The sequence below is a fragment of the Panthera pardus genome, unplaced genomic scaffold (genome assembly GCF_024362965.1).
Source record: "Panthera pardus isolate Hobbes unplaced genomic scaffold, ASM2436296v1 HiC_scaffold_27, whole genome shotgun sequence".
NCBI lineage: Eukaryota > Metazoa > Chordata > Mammalia > Carnivora > Felidae > Panthera > Panthera pardus.
The window spans coordinates 109,547,931-109,572,901 of NW_026526843.1; the positions used below are offsets into that span (position 1 = coordinate 109,547,931).

The 24,971-nt window shown below is 42.7% G+C and overlaps 1 protein-coding gene across 1 annotated transcript in view; it reads left to right on the forward strand.

Annotated features, from left to right (window-relative positions):
- Positions 1–24,971, forward strand: part of MAP3K15 (mitogen-activated protein kinase kinase kinase 15) — a 123,895-nt gene that overhangs the window by 39,712 nt on the left and 59,212 nt on the right. Inside the window, 3 exon segments of the mRNA XM_053891780.1 lie at positions 1,427–1,620; positions 4,653–4,821; positions 6,832–6,938. Of these exon segments, the coding sequence (XP_053747755.1) occupies positions 1,427–1,620; positions 4,653–4,821; positions 6,832–6,938 (470 nt within the window).

The window sequence follows — 24,971 nt, forward strand, 5'->3', positions numbered from 1 at the left end:
AAGGAGAGAGAGAGTCTCAGGACAAGGAGTTAGAGTTTGAGTTCAGATGGAAATAAGAAATCCACCTGTTCTTGTGTAAGCAAATCTTACTCAAAAGGAAGACTTAAAAATATGAGTCATGTAGGTATTTGAAATCAGTTCCCCAATGTGGTAGGTTTTCCCACAGCTTCTGTTTGATCTGAGATGGTAGTGTTCTGACCATTTTTTTTCTGTATTTAATGAATTTCTTTCTCATTTAGAAGAAGCTATATTGCTTATTTGGTTTCCTGTTCTTGGAGAAAGTGTGCTTCCCAAGGTTATGTGTGTATTATTCTAAAATGTTTGAAAAATTCCATTAGTCTAGTTTTAAAAATTAAGGAGGAAAAATCAGATGAATTATTTCTGGCATCATATACATTCTTTAAAACTAAGTGAAGAGATAGGAATTAGGAAGTTTGGAATTTTAAGCTAGTTGCTTTTTTTTAATTTTAAATTTATTTATGTTTTTATTTTTGAGAGAGGGAGTGTGAATGGTGAAGGGGCAGAGAGAGAGAGACAGACAGACAGACAGACAGACAGAATCTGAAGCAGGGTCCAGGCTCTGAGCTGTCAGCACAGGGCCTGATGTTTGGCTTGAACTCATGAACCGTGAGATCATTGACCTGAGCGAAAGTCAGACGCTTAACCGACTGAGCCATTCAGGTGCCCCAAGCTAGTTGCTTTTTATGACCGTGTAGACAAAAGATTGACTGACAGAAGAAGGTCGTGTAAGAATGTATTTTAGTCTCAAATGTGCTAAAAAATTGAGCATTATCTAATGCTTTTCAGAGGTAGTGTTTATGCTTTACAATGGATCATGATTCATAGTCAAATTGTAATTATTTCTTAGAAAAAAAGCTACTGTTTTACCTGAGTAGTATTGGACAATATAAAACTTTTTAACATCCTTTTCCAAAATAGCTCTAAGACTAGTCATAGTTATTGATACCTGCTTCCTGCAAAACAATTTTTACTCAAAGTTTAGAATAGTTCAGCTGTGGTTAAATTATCAAGTAATGGGGCTTTTGCATCTATGCTGAAAAAAAGAGTATCTGCCTTTACATTGCAGTTCTTGGTCATCAGTGGGTCCCAAGCTCACTCTGATTTGGGGGGCCCGTAGTGAAATGATGTAGTGTCCAAGACTTGAAACCCTAAAAGCTCTGCCAGTGAAGTTCAGAGCCGTCCACAGATCAGTCCAGCCTCTGAAACCAAATTTTTGTGTTGAAGCTTGTGGAATTGAGTGGTTTCCAGTTTTGTGCCTGATAGATGCATCGTCCTTTTGCACACACAGTTAATCATTCTCAGGTACTTTCTCCTTCCCTGCCCTACCAGGTTCCACCTGCCTGAATCCACGGCTTTGCTTCTGCATCAGTTACTTTGTGAAACGTGTTTTGTTTCTTTTTTCCAGGCATCCAGTGGAAATTATTATTTCATCCCGTACATCGTGACACCATGTGCTGATTATTTCTGCTGCGAGAGTGATGCCCAGAAGCGTGCCTCGGAATACATGCAGCCCAACTGGGACACCATCCTGGGCCCGCTGTGTGTGCCCCTGGTGGACAGGTTTATCAGCCTCCTCAAGGACATCCACGTGACCTCATGGTAATGCCCATTCACCGTCCTCAACCCTGGGAGCTTTGCCAAACATTGCCCTTCACGTTCATGGAGGCAATAGACCCTTAGGAGATCATAATGCCCAGAGAATGGGGAACCCTAGCTAATCCTTTCTAAGTTCTCCTGGAAGCCTTTATTCTTCTTGCTACCTCACTAAGTTGGGCCACTGGGGTGTAGCCAAAAGAGAGTAGAACTGGAGTTAGGAGGTGAGGGTCAAGCCTGTATCTGTCGCCAACTCCCCATGTGACTTTGATAAGTCTCTGTAGCCATTTTCTCATCTAGAAAATAAGGAAGTTAAGTCACTGGTTTTTTCTTGCTCTTTCAACCCTAAGATTCCTTATTTTAAGATCATTTCTGAACATGATTTCACTCCCCCCTACCCCATGCAGTTGTTGGGGTTGTTAAAATGGCTCAGCAAGGTCATTCAGGTCATAAATTCTTGTGCTATAAAGTCAGATCTGTTGAGTCAAGCCACAGCCATCCTGATGTCAGGATGTCTTGGGATGTGTTCTTTGTAGGCTTATGTCGCAGAAGGTATGGAATACTCATTCAGAGGTGAGCAGGTTTGGGTTTGAATCCTGGCTCAGACGATTCTGCGCTTTGCAGCCTTGCAAATGGCAGCTCACCTGTCTGAGCGTCCGTGCTCAGGGAACCACGCCTTAGCATGTTCTCACTCCAGAAGTGGGAGGCCACAAATTATCCACTAAACCAAAGCATCTAGTGATTTTGCTTGCAGCCAGTTTAAAGGATTTACTCCTGTAAGTTCGGTCACAAGAAGGATTTGTCCTTGCAAAACAAATGAAAATCCAAAGCCCTGGCAGAATTGACTTACATTGAAATGGAAAGGACCACACGTCCCGCTGTGGCTCAGGTGGCAGCTCCCCAAACTGTGACATGTGACTGTTGTGGCAGTGGCGTGAGGTACATGCTTGCTCATGTTCTGTTCTCTTCTTCTATCCTATCATCTCTTATTTGGACGCAGAGTTCCTTGTGTCCACTTTAATGGGACAGTGAGACTGGAAACCCAGATCTGTGTGACCAATTGCCAACGCAGACAGCAAATGGGGTCCCTTTGTGGCACATTCCTGCAGAGCCTGACTCGATCACCCCTTGCTGCTCAGTGAACATTTTAGTGACGTTTAGAGAGAAAGCTCCTCAAATACCATGTGTTTAGGTCTGACAAGGAAATAGGCTGGTTTGCGTCTGCCCGACGAGCAGGGTCTCGTAAGAAGTCGACCCGAGTTTGTTTCTCATTAAGCGTGTGTATGTATCAGTAGGAAAATGCCTCTTGATTAGTATCATTTCAGGGGACTTGAAATACCTGTTGGTCACTTCCACCCCTTGGTTGGTTGGTGAGAGGGTAAATGGTGCTTCTGGTATAAAACCTGTACAAGAGGGGTGGCAGATACGTCTTTAGCTCAGGTGTCAACTCCGATGGATTGGTGACGGCTGCCTTGGCCTTGTGCTGAGAAGCGGTTTGAAGCCATTGCCAGGTTCACATCGATTAGCAGCATCTTCCCTCATTACCACGGTCAGAAATGGCTGCATGTGAATTACATAGATGGTGTCCCCAAGCCATACTCAGTTCAGTGTTTTGTTTATTTACTTACAAGGTATGGCTTTTCTGAGGTTTCTTAGTTTATTGAGACTATTTTTCAGAATTAGCCTTGAAAACAAGACTAAACTCAAGTATAACTTTGTATTTGTAAGGCTAAACTAATAACACTTTAATATCATTGATGCCTTTATGGTCCACCAAATGGACAGTGGCTGTCACCCAACTTAATGGCTCATTAGATTAATGACAGAATTTTAAACACTGGTAGAATCTGCTAATTTGCTCATTAGGATGATAAGCAATAGACAAATAAGAGAGAAAAAAAACAATGCACTAATTTTCTCTGGGGCATCACTTTATTCTTGAAATGTTAATCGAGGTCCTGTTATAAGCATTGGACTAGGCTGTGTACTCTATTCACATTTATTTGGCATAGTTTTATAATAAAAATAAGTAATATTCTTATTCTTATGTATTGTATCTCTTTCTCTCAAGACTGTTAAATTGAGCCTGCTCCTTTCTTTAATGAATGGCCTAGTTTTTCTCTGTGGTGAAATCCTCCCAGCTACCTAATGGGATGAGAGTATATTACTGCTTGGCATTGCCCAGTCTCCATGAAAACATTGCTTGGAAAGTAGGCAACCTATTTAAATCTATGGCCATTGTAAGTTGGCCTTCTGTACATCAAATTGGATCATTTTTAAAGGTTCTAAACCAAGTCCCAGGTACTAGCATTGGTTCTTTGAGAGGCTGTGGTAAGGGATTCCAGTGTGGATTTGAAGTGCTTTAGATGTTTTCATACATCTCTATTATTGACTAGATCCCACCGTGAAGGAAGATTAGTTTTACATCAGAAGAGCATTCTGGCAGTTGAAAATGACCAGGGGAGTGAAGGGCAGAGGTTGTTCATAAGCTTCCAGGCACAGCTTCTTGGATTGCTCGTGGGCACATCCAGTTTCCGGCTCTTGGCCAACCGGAAAAAGCTTTGGGATTAGTAGGTGGGCGGTACCCGATAGATTGATTTGAATGACATTCTCAGTGTACCGTGTTGCATGGTTTTGGGGTTATATTTGGCTCTGTGATAATGCGTTAATAGTGGGGGAAATAATGATTCAAGTAAGGTAACCTCTTGCTCTCTTTGTGTTTGAAAATCTCGGGGGAGGGCTCAGTAGCAAGTCCTATGCGTCATCCAAATACAGCTGGGGGTCAACTTTGAAAATATTTTCAAGGTCATAATGAACTGAATTTCTATGTTGATGTCAAGTGGTTAGTTGCTACAGAACGGGACTAGCAAGTAGGACAGGTCTCCTCTCTCTGCTGGTGCAGGGAGGCTTAGGTCTGGGAGAGGCCCCCGTGTGTTAACCTGAGTCGTGGCTACGAGAACCTAGTTTGAGCTGCTGAAGGAAGCGGAGTCCCAGATGCATGTAGACGCGACTGGGGGTTTTCGTATTTCCCTCTCCAGTGCTTATTACAAAGAAGCCTTGTTAAACGACATCCGGAGAGCCCGAGAGAAATACCAGGGTGATGAACTGGCGAAGGAGCTGGCTCGGATCAAGCTCCGCATGGACAACACCGAGGTTCTGACCCCAGACATCATCATTAATTTACTGCTATCCTACCGAGACATCCAGGTATGAGTACCTTTAATGGAGGCTAGCACATAGGGGGTTCTTCTTTGGCATAAGGAATTAATTCCTCATATGAAGTACTCTTACACCAGGTGTATGGTTAGGTATCTATTTTATAGACTAAGTAGGTATATGGCTAGGTCATAGGTCACCTAGCATATCTGTTGTGGTCGTAACATTGGAGGTTTTGTGGGATCAGATGGCCACTCCAGCAGAATCTCCTACACAGTACTGCTTAATAAAAGGAACTTAGAATTTCACAGTTTAGATGCACTTTATGCTAGGCACTGTTTCGAGCTCTTGGCAAATACTCATTAATTTGATTCTCTTCACAAGTTTACGGGATGTATAGTCTGATTATCTCCATTTTACCAATGAGGAAATATGAGGCAGAGAGAAGTTAAGTCCAAGGGTCACACGGCAGTTGGCAAAGTCACGATTTGTACTGAGGCAGCTGGCTCCATTGTCCTTGCTCTTAACTCCTCCACTATGCCTCTTTAGGCCTTTGTTGCTTCTTTCTTTGTTTCCCACCACCCATTAGTGACAGAGCAGGAGTAGCAGAGGCACATCCAGGACCCAGGGAATGCAGACACTTATTCTAAAACAAGCATCAGAGACTTGTGGAGAGTCCTTGAGAAAGAGTTTATGGGATGCGGTACCATGAAAGAAATGGTTTCCTCCCTCCAAGTTAAATGCTTTTGAGCCATTTGTAAGGATGTCTTGACTTCCTTCCCTTTGGGGGAACACACGATAGTGGGCCTTCCCTGCAGAACTCTACAAAGCCATATTGGAGGTTGTGGACCACAGGTCTTTAAATCTAAACGAGCGAGGCATCCCTTGACGACCCAAAGGAAGAAGGGTCAACCACTAAGGCACACCTGCCTGGCGACAAACAGGCGCATCTAATTGACTTTAACAGCAGATGCTGTTAGGAATTTTGACAATGATTAGATCATGGCCTAGGGTACAAGAGAATGGGAATGACCTTTTTGAATCTTTCTTCCATCTGAGCTGCTGGCTTCCTTCTGTCCTCGCCGTCACACATCTTTTTATAACCTTCCGTGGGTAGGACTCTCAGGCTCAAAGGTAAGCCAGAAGCTTACCCCAAGAGGGATACACTGTCTCCTTCTCTCGAGCAGTGGCCTCAAGGTGCAGAGGCACACGACAGGCATGGGATTTCAGTGGGAAGTCCTCTTCAGCTAACTGTGGCTGACTGTCAGCAAGTTGGCCAGTAACCGGGATTCAAAGCCTGGCTGGAAGGGTAGCAGATGGCATTGCTCAGAGGGGACCCAGCTGAGACAAACACAGTAGCAATTTTTCCCTGGGTAATTATGCAGTTTAGAGCTATGGTTTTCAACGAGGGGACATGTGACAGTGTCTGGAGACATGTTTGGCTTTCACAACTTGGAGGCTAGGGGGAGGTGCTACTGACATCTTATGGGTCGAGGCCACGGGTGCTGCATAACATCCCAGAATGCACAGGACAGCCCCCACAGCAAAGAATGATCCAGCCCCAAAATGTCGATGGTGCCAAGGTTGAGAAACCCTGGTTTAGATGAATTCACTTAGTTCTGGCAAAATAGGAAGGACCTGGCATGTTTCCTCTCTTAACACAGCAAGTGACCGTAAGATTTTGTGTATGTTTTTATCTCGCTCATCTTCACCCACAGCTGTGCTCTTAGTGTTAACTCGCCTGCCCTCAAAGTGTGGTAGCTATTTTCGGGCTGCTGGACTCATTTGCTTGCTTTTGTTGCCTTTACACTTCTTTCCCTTGATCTTTTTGTGGCCTCTGGTAGCAGGGATTTTTTGTCTGTCTTCTCTCTCATCCATTTTGGGTTTAAAAACAATGTTATTTCTGTTCTCTTACGGGCTGTAAGTAGCTTCACTAAATGCTGTGTGTAGGGAAAAGCTTGTATCTAAATGCTGAGGCAGTCATGTTTATAACTGTTCAGAAAAATCTGTGAAGAGCTGTGTGTTTCGTCTCCTTCTCACCGTGGGACCTCTTGCCAACAGGACTATGATGCTATGGTGAAGCTAGTAGAAACACTAAAAATGCTGCCTACGTGTGACTTGGCCGATCAGCATAATATTAAATTCCATTATGCATTTGCACTGAACAGGTAAGTGTAATAATGTACGTTTAGAATTTTGAAATCTGCCTCCTCTTCCATTCTTTTTTTTTTTATGTTGGTTTATCTTTGAGAGGGGGCGGGGAGAGAGAGAGAATCCTAAGCAGGCTCCGTGCTGTCAGCACAGAGCCTGATGCAGGGCTCAAACCCACGAGCCGTGAGATCATGACCTGAGCTGTACCAAGAGTCAGACGCTTAACTGAGCCACCTAGGCGCCCCCAGTCCTTCTTTCATTCACCTCTCACTGAGTCTGAGCCAGATCATTTGCTAAATGCCAAGGTTATGAAAATGGGCAAGGCATATGGTCTTGGTCTTCGGGGATTTGGTCTTTGGAGCATATGTTCCAGCTGTGAGGCCAGACATGTAAATAAAGCCCTAAGAGCTCAGAGTAATAAATGCCTTAATGAAGGTTTGCCCAAAATGCTGTGGAAGCATACCAGAGGGAGGAAGTTATTCTCCTTAGAGGTTTTTCTGTTTCTTTGGGAGAGAGAGCACAAGCGAGGCAGCAGGGGGTTGGGTGGGGCAGAGTGGGGGGCAGGGAGAGAGACAGAGAATTTGTCCAGTAGGCTTCATGCCCAGCGTGGAGCCCAGCACGAAGTTTGATCTTATGACCATGAGATCATGACCTGACCTGAAATCAAGAGTTGGATGCTTAACCGACTGAGCCACCAGGCGCCCCTCTGCTTGGAGGTTTTTAAGAAGCTTCCCTGGGGTCTTTTGGGCTGGGTTTGGAATTCATAGTAGGAATAACCTTGCGGGCAGGAGAGAGTGTGGGATGGGGATGGTGAAAAGGCCGTTCTGCTTGGCCAGAACAGAAATTGGAGCTTAGTGTTCTTCATGTGCAGGGTGCCCTCAGGGAGCATCCAGGGTGACTATAACATGGGACACACGGGAAGCAAGCACATGCCATGAGGCTAAGTGTGGAGGGTGGGACTGTGTCTTCAAAGGACCTTGTACACCTGAATAAGGAGTTGATAGTATCTTGTAGATGGTGAGGGACTAGTTGAAGCAACAGGATGACGTTGTATGATAGGAAAAGTAGGTGCTGTCTTCATTTACTAGTATGATCTGAACTTCGGAATATAAATTACTGAGCTAGATAGTCTGTGAGACTTGGAAACTCCTGCCTGGAGACCATGAGCCTCAAAAGCTTGTGTGCTGGGGGGTATTAGTTCAGATGCTGTAACAAAGACACCTCAAATAAAATGATTGAAGTAAGATCAAAATTTCTCTTTCACATGGTAGTCCAGTGGTGAGTGGGCCAGACTAGTGGCATAGCACGCTCCAGGAAATGTTTAGGGACCTGGTTTCAGACCATTTTGTAGCTCTTAAATCTGCAAAAGTGTTGTCTTCTTCTAGTTGAAGACAGGTCGCTGCTACCCTGTTTTCCCAGCCTATGCAAAGGGGGAAACAGTGGAGACTCAGGACAGCCTCCTTTAAAAGCAAGTAGAATTTGCACATGACACTTCTACTCACATTCTACTGGTGAGGGCATAGTCACATGAGTCCATCTAGCCGTAAGGGCAGTTGGGAAATGTAGTCTCTACCTGGTCGACCATGTGCTCATTCAAACTTGGCTACTGTGGGTTTGGAGGATGAATTATAAGTTTGCCATTTCAACCCTCCAAAATCCTAGATGCCTAAATGTCTTAATCCTGCAGTCTCCCTTCTTCCGTGGGTAAGATACAGGAAGGAGAGCAGCATTAGGTGAATATGGTGAGAGCCGTGCCCAGATATACTTACTGCGGGACCTGCCTTCTGCCGGGGCCAGAAATTGGTCATATTGAATTATAAAGCAGAAGACTCTGGGAGGGTGTTCAGACTCAGCCTGAGAGCCAAAGAGTTTTGGCACCTCCTCATCAACCTTCCATGGCCAACATCTTCCACGGGGAATGAATAAAGTGAGTATAGGAGGTGACCTGGGTTAGAGGACTCCTGTGTCCAGTTTCTCAGTCTTGGCTTGGTTTCAGCAGCTGGATTAGGCTCCACATTGTGGGTTTGCCCCGGCAGCATCTGCAGGACAGCAGATGTGTTCAGAAGCCCATGGCTTCAGGAGTCTTAGAACCCACGTGACATCACGTCTCTCTCTTATGTTGAAGTAAAATGTACATGCAGTGAAACGCATAGATCTTAAGTGTACAGTTGGATGAATTTTGATAAATGGACGTAGACTGTACACAACACCCTTATCAAAATATAAAACATTTCCATCCCCTCAGAAAGTTCCTTTGTGCTCCTTTGCAGGCAGTTCCCACCCCTTCGTATGCAACCGCTGTTGTAACATGTCAGCCTAGATCAATTTTTCCTGTCCTTGAACTTCATATAAATGGAATGACACAGTGTGTATTTCCGTTGTGTCTGTTTCCTTCACTTGGCATCATGTTTGTGAGATTCATCCGTGCTGTTGGATGTATTCTTAGTTCGTTGATTCTTGTTGCTGGAGAATAATCTGTTGTGTGGGTATACCACAATTGATTTATCTGTTTTATTGCTGATAAACCTTTAGGTTGTTTTTACTTTGGGGTGCTAAGAACAGTGCTGCTATGAATATTCTTGTGCATGGTTTTTGTACATTAATGGCACATTTCTGCTGGATATATAGCACACGTGTATGTCCTGCTGGAGTAGATAATGGCAAACAGTGATAGGATTTTTATTCCTTTTGGAGGGAAGATTTCATGATCTCTGTGAAAAATGTGCCTCCTCTCTCCCCACTACTCTTTTTTTTTTTTTAAGTTTATTGATTTATTTTGATGGGGGGAGGGAGGGACAGAGAAAGAGCAAGGGAGAGAGACAATCCTGACCAGGCTCCGTGCTGTCAGCACAGAGCCCGATCTCACAAACTGTGAGATCAAGAATTGGACATTTAACCTACCGAGCCACCCAGGAGCCCCTCCCCACTGGTCTTTAAACTCAGCATCCCAAGGCAGGGAGTATTGGGAAGGGCATCTTCATTAAGCCCAGAAAAAAAAGAAAAGTCTTATAACTCTGTTACGTCAAAGTAGTGTGTGCCACTTTCATTCATATTTAATTATACTTGATTAACCCTTGATTTGTAAGGATTAAATGAGCTGGCACTGATGAAGTTTCTGGAAGAATGTCTGGCACACTGTAAGTGCTATGAAAAAATGGTTTGTTAAATAAAAACGCAGAGGGCCATTTAAGTCACTCACCACCATGTCTTCTCTCAGATGGAGTAGAGGTAACTGCTGTCAAACAGAACAAAATATTCTGATTGCCATCCATTGAGAGCACTAATAGAGAAAAATGAGTTTTGAAATGTAAAACCAGTACCTAAGAGAAATGGGTGTGGCAGGATGAAGTGATCACAGGGTGAATGAATGTGTTTCCAGTTTGGAAGCAGAGTGACTGGGACTGCACACCACTGACTCACCTTGCTCTCCGGTGATGGCTTTTTTCTTTCTAGTCACCTTAGCTGGTGGCTCTTTGTGATAGGCCAGGCAAGGTCCTCAAAGCCAAGAACCTCCTTTTTTCCAACCGACTAGGGATTTTCTGTAATATTGCGGTATTTGTTTCCTGTGTATATGCAGTCTGACCCTGAATTTGACATTTTTGCTTTGGGTGGAACTTGGCCAGCTGTCAGCATATGCACAGTAGAATTTGGTACTATGTACAGTTTTGAGAAACTTTATGGCGTTACCCTGTGTCTATAAAGGGGAATATAGTGATAGACAAATAATATTCCTGCATTACAGTTGACCTTTAACTCAGGAAGTGGAGCAAATCACGGCCATGAATTAGTTACTAAAGTTTGGCGGTAATGAACCACATTTGACCCTCAGATGGCAAGGCGTCCCTGTTACTAGGAAAGCTGGCTTGACCCAGCTAGCTCTTCCTGATCCCTTGCACTTGAGCTGTTCAGAAGCTCATTCAAAGCTGCCTCAAGTTTCCTTTGAGCAGTTAAACTGCTTGCCACTCAGTGGCCTGCAATCCTTCATGGGAAATTTTTATTTGCTGTTGTTTTTACAGACAGGACTTTATTGGATATGTTAATGCAGCCAGAAGAACCTGACCAGGTTTCCAAGCAGCAGGCAGAAAGATGGTCTGGAAGAAGAATAACGGAATCAAAGTACTAGGTTAAGAACAACAAAACTGTCACAAAATAGGAGTGTTCTCATATTCTCCTTTCTGCACCTTTGGGTCAAGACTGCTAACTCCAACAAAATTTAACTCCTTGAATTCCTCAGCTAGTGGAAGGGAAGCCAGATGCTTGATGCATTTATTAGAATATCTGATGTATCATTCTATAAATAAGATATTCTAATATAAATATTAGAATATCTGATGTATCATTCTATAAATAAATAAATAAATAAGTTAAGGGGAGCGATAGAGGCAGGTACGCTGTGGGGCCTGGAAATGTGTGCAGGGGCGATAGTAAACAGATGTTACGAAATCCAGCCTGTGCCAGAGAGGCCACAAGCTTGTTCCAGAACCTACAGCAGTCACCTCATCTTTAGCCCCTGGACTCCAGCTTTGTTATTGCTTGGGTGGAGGGACATGTGTCCCCAGGAGGGCAGCGTGGGTTCCTTGTCTCTGCCGTAATCGCCAGCATCCTTTTCTTTGTGTCTTCTGTTTATGTATACCGTTTGATCTTGCCAGAAATAATTTATGTATTTATATAGCCATTCTTTAAAGTTTATTTGAGAGAGAGAGAGAGACCGTGTGAGCAGGAGAGGGGCAGAAGGAGAAGGGGAGAGAGGATCCCAAGCAGGCTGTGTACTGTCAGCACAGAGCCTGATGCAGGGCTTGAACTCATGAACCGTGAGATCATGACCTGAGCCAAAATCAAGAGTCAGATGCTTAAACGACTGACGTGCCCCTATGTAGCCATTCTTTAGTAGGTGTTTGTCAAGAGTAGGAAAATGATGACCTAAAAGCATGTTGCAAAATAAGGGTATCTTTGTGGTAAGGGTATCTTTGTGGTAATCATTTTCCTGGAAGTGAAGAGAAGCATGAATCTTGTGAACTGACAGGAGTCATCTGGTCCAAACTCTTTATTTTAGAGAGGAGGAAGAAAGAAAGAAAGGCCAGGGCCCAGAATATAACAGCTGATCAGTAAGAGATCTGGGACCACAACTCCCCAGTTTTAGCAAAGTGCTCTGGATACACTAGATTTTTTTTTTTTAATGTTTGTTTAATTTTGAGAGACACCAAGAGAGCGTGACTAGGGGAGGGGCAGAGAGAGAGGGAGACACAGAATCTGAAGCAGGCTCCAGGCTCAGAGCCCTGATGCAGGGCTTGAACCCACAAACTGTGAGATCATGACCTGAGCCAAAGTCAGGTCACTTAACCCACTGAGCCACCCAGGCACCCCTGGGAACACTAGTTTAATGATGTCATGGCATAATCCATGAATCTCTGCCCAGAAAGCTTCCTCTTCTTTTTCGTTTACCTGAGGGATAGCCAAAAGAATCCTTGGGCCTCTTGAACTGTAGAGCCATCCTTTTATATGTTCTCCTTTGTCATCTGTGATGAGAGCATTAGGTGGTAGTTGAGTATTGAAGCCATTTTCCTAATACATATTATACCAAAATACCAGTTGCAATTTTTTTTCTGAGAAATGTACTATCTCCTTATGTTCTGAGTAGTGGCCTTGCCAATAATACATGTTTTCCTTTGTGTGTGTGTGTGTGTGTGTGTGTGTGTGTTGATTTTTGACAGATAGGCAGAGTATGTGAGAGTGGGGGAAGGTGGGCGGGGGGACAGAGGATCCTAAGTGGGCTCTGTGCTGATAGCAGAGAGCCCAGTGGGGGGTTGGAATTCACAAACCCACAAGATCATGACCTGAGTCTGATGCAGGGCTTGAACTCACGAACCGTGAGATGATGACCTGAGCTGAAGTCGGGTGCTTAACTGACTGAGCCACCGGGTCCCCCTACACGTTTTCCTTTTGAAAAGCATTTATTCAGAGAACTTAAACCACCTCCATCAGTCCTCCCCCTGGTCTTCTTGGGCCTAAGGTATCTTCCTTTTCTGTCCAGTTCCTGCTTTGGTTTCCTCCCTTTTGTCCCCCTCTCACCCCCCGCCCCAATTAATGACTTCTGTGTCAGGGGAGGCCTTTGTACTAAAGAAGGAGACCGCTCATGAGGGGTGTGTAAAGTTAACAAGTGATGGAAAATACACTCACACATGTGATACATTACACACACACACACACACACACACACACACACTTTGAGAAATATTTCAAAACCACTCTGCTGTTTACAACCCATGAAACTGTGGAATGCACTGCTGTGGAAAAAATGAGGATAATGGAAATTAATAAGATGGGATTTTTAAAATTTCAATTCCAGTTACCATAGAGTGTAATATTAGTTTCAGGTGTACAATACAGTGATTGGACACTTCCATGCATCACCCTGTCCTCATCACAAGTGCACTCCTTAATCCCCATCACCTGTTTCGCCCATCCCTCCACTCCTCCCCTCTGGTAACCATCAGTTTGCTCCCTATAGTTAAGAGTCTGTTTCTTAGTTGGTCATCTCTCCATTTTTTTTCTTTGCTCATTAGCTGAATTACGGAAGCAGCCTAAGTGTCCATCGATAGATGAATGGGTAAACAAATGTAGTATATATGTACAACGGAATATTATTCAGCCACAACAAAGAATGAAGTCTTGTCATTTGCAATGACATGGATGGATGTAGAGAGTATAATGCCAAGTGAAATAAGTCAGAGAAAGACAAATACCATATGGTTTCACTCATATGTGAAATGAGATGGTTTTAAGAATTAAGTTAGAATTTGTTGTTTTTTTTTTTAAGAGAGAGAGGGAAAGAGGCAGAGGGAGACAGAAAGAGAGCATCCCAAGCAGGCTCCATGCTCAGTGTGGAGCCCAACACAGGGCTGGATCCCATGACTCTAGGATCACGACCTGAGCCGAAATCAAGAGTTGAACGCTCAACTGACTGAGCCACCCAGGCGCCCCTTAAATAAGAATATCTTTAAAAACTTAGCACACAGTGCCTGGCACATAGAAGATGCTGAGTGAATGTGAATTGCCCTTCTATTTCCTGACAGAATCCCAACCACCAGTGTTCTATTATCTTCCATGATGGTATTTCAGGAAGGCTTCTTAAGAGCTAAAATCTAGAAAGCCATATGGAGTAAAATGTGAAAGTTAGTTCATAGCTTCTGAGTTCTTGTGAGTAGGAGTCCTTAATGGAGAAACTTCGCCTGAGAGTTAGGGAAATGGTCCCATGTGACCTGGGTCCTGCCTTGCCTCCTGTCCCGTTCCTGGTTCACTGCCCTGTCACCACCCTCACCTGCCTTCATTTCTTAAGAGAGGCAGGCTGTTCTCCTCATGGGTGCTTCCTCTGTCTGGAATGCTCATTGCTTGCCTCACTGAATCTGATGATCCTTCAGGGTCTAGTTAAATGTCCCTTTCTAAATGATTGGTGTTGCAAAGAGTACCATAGCTAAAAACAATGTCCCTGCTGTTAGTCATTCTCATAGCACCTGCTCTCTTCCTTCATAGCACGCACATTTCTGTGTTTACTTGTTAATATTTATTCTCCCTCCCACTAGGCTAAATCTGAGGGGGGCAGGAGCCACAGTATACTAGGCCATTGCCTCCCCTGTGCCTAATAACATTGTGCCACCCACAGAGTAAGTACTCAGTAAGTATTTGTTGAGTGGGTGAATGAATGAATGACTCAGTGATCACCTGTGGCCTACAGTTGGAGAAGATCCATATGGTGATAACTGGGTGCTACAGTTAAGGGCTTGGTGTAGTAGTAGGCAAACCTGTTGAACTTTATATGTGTGAAAATAAACATATCTAAGTCATATGTGTTCAGTGTACACAGAAAAATATAAAGCAGAATTACTGGCAATGCCACCCTTAAAGTAGGGCATGGTCCAAAGCAGGGAATCCCAGAAAAGTGAAGGACTGCATAGGCCAGGTCACGGTCAGCAGTGATGGAAGTTTTCCTGGTGTGGGATCCAAGGTGTCTGTTCAAATGGGATTTGATATAGACTCAGAGGGGAATTGGTCTTTATCACCAAGGAAACCTGTGCCTTCTTAGTGGTGGTGGCTTGTGTATTGGTCAGGGTTAGGGTAACTGCTATAACAAGTAGCATATCAATTTCAGTCTTAACATGATGAATGTTTGTTTTCACTTACGAATCATTCCAGTGTGGATGTATCCTGGTTGGGCAATCTCTTCTCCAGGTGATTGAAAATTCAGTCTCCTTCCATCTTGGTGCTCTGCCCTCTCTTCGATCCTCTGCTCTCCTTTCACCAGATGATAAGAGAGACCATGCTGAATTGCCAAGGATGTTTTGTGTGGGGTGTGTGTGTTGTAACAGCTTTATTGAGATATAATTTGCATTCTCTATAGTTCACCCATTTAAAGAGTACAAGCCATTGATTTTTAGTATATTCACAAAGTTGTGCAACCGTCACAGTAATCAGTTTTAGAATATTTTCGTCATTTGTCCCCCCCAAATCCTGAACCCATTACCAGCCACCATCCCCCTTCCACCCCCTAGCTCCCCTTCCCAGCCCTAAACAACCACTGTTATATTTTGGCAGTCCATTAGCAGTCACTCCGTGTTCCCCCACCTCAGCTGCTAGCCCGAGAAAACCACTCATCTCTTTTTGTCTCTCTGCATTTGCCTATTCTGGACACTTCATATAAATGGAATCCTATAATACGTGATCTTTTCTGGGTGACTTCTTTCACTTAGCATAATTTTGTCAAGGTTCATTCATGTTGTAGCATATATCAGTACTAAATTACTTCCTGTGGCTGAAAAATACTCCATTGTACTGATAGACCCCGTTTCATCCATTCATTTATCAGTTGATGGACATTAGGGTGGTTTCCACTTTTGACTGTACCAGGGAGTTTTGTATGAGCCTGGTCAGGAAGTGATGTTTGTTACTTGTTAGCATATGTCATTGGCCGAAGTTCAGTCTCATGGGCCAACCTAATTGCAAGAGAAGTGGGGAAATGTGGTCTGGCTGAGGGCCAGACCCATAATAATAAATGGGTTTTAGTGAACACATCCTAGTTACCACTGCAGCTTGTAAACAAGAAGAGTTTAACTGGATCCATCCATGTGGAGATCCCTGAGAGTCTGTCAGAAGAACCAAGAGTGCAGCAAGAATATTCTTCACCTCCTGTTGCCTTTGTGAAAATGGGAGAGCCAGCCTTCGAAGTGCCTTATTCGAAATTATGGCCTGCCAGTCCACTGTAAAAATATTTTTCTTAAAAATGTTTCTTTTGAGGGGCACCTGGGTGGCTCAGTCATTTAAGCGTCCAACGTTTGGTTTCAGCTCAGGACACGATCTTGTGGTTTCGTGGGTTTGAGCCCCACACCGGGCTCTGCACTGACAGCATGGAGCCTGCTTGGGACTCTCTGTCTCCCTGTCTCTCTGCCCCTACCCCACTCACACTGTCTCTGTGCCTCAAAATAAATAAACTTAAAACAAATGTTTATTTTGAGAGAGACTATGCATGTGTGAAAGCAGGGAATGGGCAGAGAGAGAGAATCCCAAGCAGGCTCCGTGCTGACAGTGCAGAGCCCGACGCAGGGCTCAAACTCACGAACCATGAGATCATGACCTGAGCCGAAATCAAGAGACAGACACTTACCCAACGGAGTCACCCAGGCACCCCAAGCCCAACCTTTATAGATGTTGCTTGGTGGTCCCAGGGGACTGGAAAAGGTGGTGATGATGGAGGCAAGGATAGGATGATTTAATAGTGGTTCTGCCCTGATGTAAGAAAACAACCATTCTGGTTCATGCGTTTCTTTGGTTCTGGGCATTGTTCACACTCAAACACAGGTTGCCTGTAACTGTTCCCTTCTCCGTATGTAAATACGAGGCATCTGGCCAGACAAAGGCACCTGCTTCCTTGTGGCAGGTGTATATCTGTCAAGATCCAATCAGGAAACAAATCTCTAAGTATTTAAAGTAGAGGAAATGTAATACATGGAATTGGTTACACAGGTGATGGAAGAGCTGAGAAGCCAAACAGGGAACTGAGGCCACTCAGAAATGAACATGTACAGGAAGCTGCTACCATCCCTCCTTTGGCTGGATGGATACAGGAAAGAGGTGATGTGACCAGAATCTAGGAGCCAGGATCACTTGAAACCATTACACGCCAGCCTTTTGGGAGCTAGATCTATAGAAGAGATGCAGTTGTTTCTAGAGCCACCACAGGAAACACAGACGAAAAAGGGGAGAAAGTATTATGGCTCCTTCATTCTTCCGCTCCTCCAGATACTTGTCCACCATCGTCTTCCACTGGCTGCTCATTGCTGGTAATCAGCTGACCAGGAAGCCCAGAAGCATCCTGGAGGAGCCCGCTCCCCTGTGATGCAGAGCAGAGCAGGTGAAAGAGGGGTGTATCTGAAGGCAAACAGACCACTGATTGGCCCAGCAGAACACTTACCTTTCAGAGACATTGATGGGTTCTATGTATTTTTAGAGCCAGCTTTATTAAGGTATAAGGTAGAACTTCCGTACAGTAAAATGCACCCGTTTAAAGTGCACAGTTGGATGACTTTAGCCAGACAAATAGTCTCATATAACTATTACCACGATCAACAGACACAGCGTTTTATCCCACAAAGTTTCCTTTTGCCCTTGTCCTTGTCCTTGTCAACTCTCCTCCCATACCCATCCAGCCCTGTTTGGATAATGGCATTTGGCCCATATTCCAGGTCACTGATCCTGTGTTTCAGAGGGCCCAAATCTGGTCTATGGCCGTACCACCCTGAACACACCCGATCTTATCCGTGTCCAGATCTGATGCTGTGTTCATTCAGTGTTGTTTTTTTTTTTTTTTTTAACTTTTTAGTTTTAGGACTTCTATTCATTTTTTTTTGAGAGTTTCCATTTCTCTCACAAAATATCTTATTTCTTCACAGATACATGCTTTATATATACATATATATATTTAAACATTTTGTAATAGTTTTTTTAAGTTTATTTTGAGAGAGAGTGTGAGTGGGGAGGGGCAAAGAGGGAGGGAAAGGGAGAATCCCAAGCAGCCTCCGCACTGCCAGCGCAGAGCCCAATGTGGGGCTCAATCTCCTGAATCGTGAAATCGTGACCTGTGCCGAAATCAAGAGTTGGACACTTAACCAACTGAGCCACCCAGGTGCCCATGTTTATAATAGTTTTAAAGTTACTGTCAATTTCTGGGTCTGGTTCTATTGATTATGTTTTATCTTGATCGTGGGTCACATTTTCTTCTGTGCACATCTCAGTTTTATTTTAGACATTTTATCTAAAAGAACAGTGGGGAAAAAACAAAACAGTGGAGACTGAAGTATAATTTCAGTTTGTTTTGTTTATTACCTTGATTATCTGAGCCTTGTCTTAGGTCTGGCAATTAACATATATGACTGATTTTTTTCATATTTCTCCTAGAGAGTAGCTGGGTTGGGACTGGACTCAATTCTAATCAGTTTACTTGCAGTTAGCCTGACCTCCCACCTCTTGTCTGTCTGCTACCTTTCTGATCTTGTCAGTATTTGAGCATGGAAGATTTTGAGTTGCTGTTTGTGTAATTTTTGGATTCAGTTTTCACAGTGACCCACATCTGAGTGCTATGATAATGCGTGTGATCTCTTTTTTACTTTGAGCCTCCCCTTCATCACAGCTTTCTTGGAAAAATTTAGTGGGCAAGTGTGCTGCAAGGGAGTTCTTACACTCAGCGATTAGTTTTCGCCTGGGGACCCTTCCAGATTCCGTTCTTTCCCATCAGCCCATGCTGTTGTGCACAACTTTGCTCATTTTCTCTTTGTCCCTGTGCAGTTTCTCTATCAAAGGCTTCCTCTTCGATTTGTCAGTACCTAGAGCAGGCACCCCAGTGAGGATGCTGTCATGGCTCTTTGCTTAGCTCTGAAAGCATTGTTTTCCTGTGGAATTAATCAAGGAAGTTCTTCCTCCTCTTCAGTAGTTTATATATTGTCTAGGTTTTTATTGTTACTGTGAGAGTGGAAGTCCTTTCACGGTCTTCTACTCCTAATTGGAAGCAGGAGTGTCTTCAGAGGTTTTTGGTGGGCAGCCTGAGACAGAGTTTGTCCTAGAAAGGACACTGGTCTAAGTGAGACATTTTGCTTGTTAATTCTGAGTGTTTGTGTAGAAAAAAAGATTTTTTGGAAGTCTGTCTCCTACCCTATGAGCTTTCTCTTACAGACACACAGTACAGAAAAGACAGGCAGGCAGGATGCTTAGTGACCAATGAAAGCTCTGGCAGACCTGTAGTTCCCCGTTGCCTGGTGAAGTAAGCAAAGTCGAACATACTTTGCACATGAAGAACTGAGGCCCAGAAAGGGTAAGCAACTTGGCTCAAAATTCACATGGGTAGTAAATGGTATAAAAATAACCAGAATCTAGCTGTATAGGATTCCCAGTCCAATGTTCTGTTTTTACTCTGTGTGTTTTATTGCATAAATAAGAAATACACTTATATATTTTGGGAAGAACCTGGGGAAAAAAACGTTTAAAGAAACTGTCCCTTGTGATTCTAATCTCTAGTCCCACTCATGTTCCAGAAGTAATCTGTCTCATCAGTTTGGTGTATATCCTTTCAGTTCTGTGAATTTACATTCAATTCAATATGTCATACTGCAGGGTTTTTACAATACAGGAGATGCTCTGTAATTAAAAAAAAAATGTTTCTTTTTAAAGAGGGGGGAGGGGCAGAGAGAGATGAGAACAGAGGATCCAAAGCAGGATCTGCACTGACAGCAGAGAGCCCAGTGCAGGGCTCGAACTCCTGAACCGTGAGATCGTGACCTGAGCCAAATTCAGACGCTTAACTGACCAAGCCACCCAGGCACCCCTGTAATTTTCTTTGTTCACTTAACAGTCAATGGATGGAGATCTTTTCATGTCACTACATTTAGTCTTGCTCAGTTTGTCATCCATTTAACAGACAACTTAACAGATACTTATACTTATTGAGCACCTACTTATGTGCTAGATTGAGTTCTAAGCCTTGGGGCATAGCAGTAAACAAACCAGACAGAAAAATCCCTTCCTCTTGGAGCTTACATTCTTAATGGGGAGACACCATACAAACTAAGTAAAATTATTAAAACAGGTTAGGGTGGTAGGGAGGTTGGTGGGGCAGGTTACAATTATGAGCTGAGTGCTCAGAGAAGACTTGACTTACTAGAGAGTGACATGGAAAAAAATGAGAGATGAGGGAACATACCATGCAAATATATTGGGGAAGAACATTCCAGCCAGAGGGATCAGCACGTGCAACGGCAGGGATGCTTGTGCAGCTGGGACAGAGGACCCCTACTCTGTGAAACAACCGGGAGCCAGGTCTTACAGAATCTTGTAGGCCACTGAAAGAAAATTGGCAATGGCTCTGCGATGGGAGCCTCTGGAAGGGTGTTTTGTTGTTTTTGGTTTTGAGATATAATTGATGTATAACGTATTAGTTTCAGGTGTGTAACATCATGATTTGATGTATGTACATTTTGTGTAATGATCACCACAGGAAGTCTTACTAACATCCATCACCACACATAATTGTGAATATTTTTCTTGTGAGGAAAACCTTTAAGATCTCTCTTAGGAACTTTTTTAAAATTTCTTTTGTTAAAAAAAAATTTTTTTAACATTTATTTCTGAGAGACAGAGCACGAGCAGGGGAGGGGTAAAGAGCGAGGGAGACACAGAATCTGAAGCAGGCTCCAGGCTCTGTGCTGACAGCTCAGAGTGGGGAACTACCCTATGATAGTGGGGCTTAAACTCCCGAGTGGTGAGATCATGACCTGAGCTGAAATCGGACACTTAACCAACTGAGCCACCCAGGAGCCCCAGAAACTTTCAAATATACAATACAGTATTGGCTGCAGTCACCATGCTATGTATTACATCCCCAAGACGCATGTATTTTGTAACTGAAAGTTTATACCTTTTGACCCCCTTCACCCATTTCACCCACATCCCACCCCCCACCTTTGGCAGCAACCAGTCTGTCTGTCTTCTGTATCTGTGAGCTTGGTTGAGGTTGGTTTGGTTGCTTTTTTCAGACTCTGCGTATAGGTGAGATCATACAGTATTTGTCTTTCTCTGACTTGTTTCATTCAGCACAATGCCCTCAGGGTCCATGCATGCGGTTGCAAATGGCAAGATTCCTTTTTATGACTGAATAATATTCCACTGTGTATGTACATCACATTCTGGTTATCTGTTGGACACTTAGGTTGCTTCTAGGTCTTTGCTATTGTAAATGCAGTGAACATGGGAGTGCAGATATCCTTTAGAGTTAGTGTTTTTGTTTCCTTTAGATAAATACCCAAAAATGGAATTGCTGGATCATATGGTAGTTCCATTTTTAATTTTTTCAAGAGTCTCCATACTGTTTTCCACAGCACCTGCATCAATTTGCATCCCACCCACAGTGCATGAGGGTTCCCTTTTATCCATATCCTCACCAACACTTATTTCTTTTTTTTTTTTTTTAATATATCTTAGCCATTCCGACAGGTGCGAGGTGATTGTTGTGGTTTTGAATTGCATTTTCCTGATGATGAGTGGTATCAAACATCTTTTCCTGTGTCTGCCTGCTGTCTTTACCATTGGCCGTCTTGATGCCTTCTTTGGAAAAATATTTCTTCAGGTCCTCTGCCCATTTTTTAATCAGACTTTTTTTGCTCTTGAGTTGTATGAACTCTTTATATATTTTTGATATTAACCCCTTGTCAGATATATGATTGGCATTTGCATGGACGGTTTTGAGTAGTGGAGTGACATGACGTGACTCAGTGTTTAGCAGGATCACTCTGACTCCCATGTTGAGAATAGATTGTAGAGGGTGAGGGTGAAAGCAGGAAATGATGGTTATTTGGGTCAGGGTAGTAGCAGTGGTGGTCATGAGGTGTAGCCCATTTTTGGATGTGGCTTAAAATAAAAGCTAACAATGATTTGATCGAATGAAAGATACTAGCGATATGAAGCATGACTCCAAAGTTTTTGGCATGAAAAACAGGAGGAACGGACTGGCCATTCTTAAATAAGATGGAGAAGAATAGCTTTGATGGGACAATCAGCAGTTAAGTTTTGGACACATCAAGTTTGAGGTATTAGACATGCAAGTGAGATGCTAGGAAGATAGTTGGATATGGAGTTCAGGGGAGAGTTCTGGGCTGGAGATAGTAATTTGGGAGTCATCAGGATATAGATGTTTGGAAAAGCAGGACAGTAGATGATATACCAAGGGATCTAGTGTAGTTACAGATAAGAAACATCCAAGGGTTATGCTTAAGGACTCTCCAGTGTTAAAAGACTAGGGAGATGAATAGGAACCAGAAAAGTAGACTCAAGTAGAAGGAAAATGAGAGTATGGTGGGTGACCTGCAAGCCGAATGAAGAAGGTAATCCAAAGAGGAAGGAGTACTCAGCTATCAAATGCGGCTGGTAGGTCAGATAAGACAAGGGCTTAGAAGCGGTCACTGGGACTTAGCAGTGATGCAGACCTACAGAACATCCAGGGTAAGACACACTAATGCCTGGATCCCATCTCCAGAGACTGATGTAACTGGTCTCAAGTGCAACCTGAACACCAAGGTTTTTGAAGTTTCCCAGGTGATTCTAATGTGCAAGCCAACGTTGCGACCCCACTGTCTTAGTTCATATCTTTTTCTTAATTTGTGAAATGACCTTATCGTCAGAAACATATGTTGCCAGACTGATTAAACACAGGAGATTTTATCTGTAGACTTGTTCGTGGATACTTTGGGATCTGAAAATGATAAGCATATCTGAAAACTGATCATTAACAACTAAAGAGATTAGCTATTTAGCACCTGTCCTAAAGTGGCTTTTAAGCTGAAAATCGCCTTGCTTTTCATTTTTTGCAAATATTTGATTTTTTATTTTTGTTCTTTTTTTTTAATCCCCAAAAGACCTTTTGTTTTTAGTAACAAGGGTAAGTCTCAAGTTAATGAAAAAAATTTAAGGGAAACATTGCTGTAAATGGTCCAAAGAAAACCAAATGAACCCGAACTCAGATCGATAATGAAGCATTTAGAAGAGTTAAGTAAATTCTTTTCAGAATCCTGAAAATTTCACACCTCAAAAGTTGGCTCATAGCAGATGTAAAAATGTTGTACCTCATTAAAGTTTTAGTCTTTTTTCATTTTCCTGCCACTGACTGTAGAAATTATTTCAATGCTGTAGTAAAATTGAGTTGGGTTGGTAGCTCTTCACTCTTTAAAATGGGAAGGAATCGTGAGTGGGCTGTTGGTTAAGAGATCTGTTTTGTAGGCTGATAATTGGATTCTATGGACAAAGAGAGTACAGATCAAATCTCTGAGAACAAGATCAGGCTGGAAAATAGGAAAAATCAAAGTTGCAATACAGGCCTAATTACTGCAGGTTTCCAGAAGAATGCCAAGTGTCTAGATTAGCCCTTCTCAACCCGGGTTGGGTTCCACAGAGAATTAAACCCTAATGCCCTAAGGCATCCATTGTATCAATCGAATGAACTCTCTTAAGTATCCAGAATGGGGCTACCTATGTACCATACTTGGGAGAATGGAGAAAATAGTTACTCAGATAATCAAATAATTTTCTCTGGAGCTTAATTCACTAGCAGAACCCCCATTGAGAAAAGCTGTTTGACGTACTAATCTGTTGTCTTGAATGATGCAGAGTTTTATGACTTACAGGTCCTCAGGAAAGAAAGCATAAAAGAGCCTGTTGTCGAATTGCCAAGAAATTAAAAAGAATAATCTCTTTATTATTTATTAGAATAGTTATTAGTAAAACATGCACAGGAACACCTTGTGCAAATCCCAGCAGTGATTTTTTTGAACAGTTTAATGTGTATCCTTCCAGACTTTGTGCATGTGAACATAAGTGGAAATAATATTTACTGCAAAGAATGGGATCATGGCATTCATTTAGTTCAGCAATGTTTTTTCCATGAACTGTTATGGAAATTCTTCTATATAATTACATACAGACCTGCCTCTTTCTGAGGGTTGCATGATACTCCATGGTTTGGTTGTTACAAACTGTATTTTATCATTTGACATTTATCATATGTCAGAGGACATTTGGGTTATCTTCAGTTTTTCACTGTTAGGAGCAATGCCATAATAAACATCTTGGTTCAAAAAAATTCTTGAATATATATATATATATGTGTGTGTGTGTGTGTGTGTGTATATATATATATATATATATATATATATATATATATATATATGTATGTTTTTCTATTTCCAGATTATAGAAGCAGAATGGAGTCAGGATGCATACCTTTTACTTTTTGGTTTTATTAATAGAAATTTCTTTTTTTAAATGAAATTTATTATCAAATTGGTTTCCATACAACACCCAGTGCTCATCCCAACAGGTGCCCTCCTCAGTACCCATCACCCATCCACCCCTCCCTCCAACCCCCCATAAACCCTCAGTTTGTTCTCAGTTTTTTAGAGTCTCTTATGTTTTGACTCCCTCCCTCTCTAGCCTTTTTTTTTTTTTCTTCCCCTCCCCCAGGGTCTTCTGTTAAGTTTCTCAGGATCCACATAGGAGTGAAAACATGGTGTCTGTCTTTCTCTGTATGACTTATTTCACTTAGCATAACACTCTCCAGTTCCATCCACGTTGCTACAAAAGGCCATATTTCATTCTTTCTCACTGCCACGTAGTATTCCATTGTGTATATAAACCACAATTTCTTTATCCATTCCTCAGTTGATGGACATTTAGGCTCTTTACATAATTTGGCTATTGTCAAGAGTGCTGCTATAAACATTGGGGTACAAGTGCCCCTATGCATCAGCACTCCTATATCCCTTGGGTAAATTCCTAGCAGTGCTATTGCTGGGTCATAAGGTAGATCTATTTATAATTTTTTTTTTTTTATTTTTTTATTTATTTTTTTTTTTAAATTTTTTTTTTTCAACGTTTTTTATTTATTTTTGGGACAGAGAGAGACAGAGCATGAACGGGGGAGGGTCAGAGAGAGAGGGAGACACAGAATCGGAAACAGGCTCCAG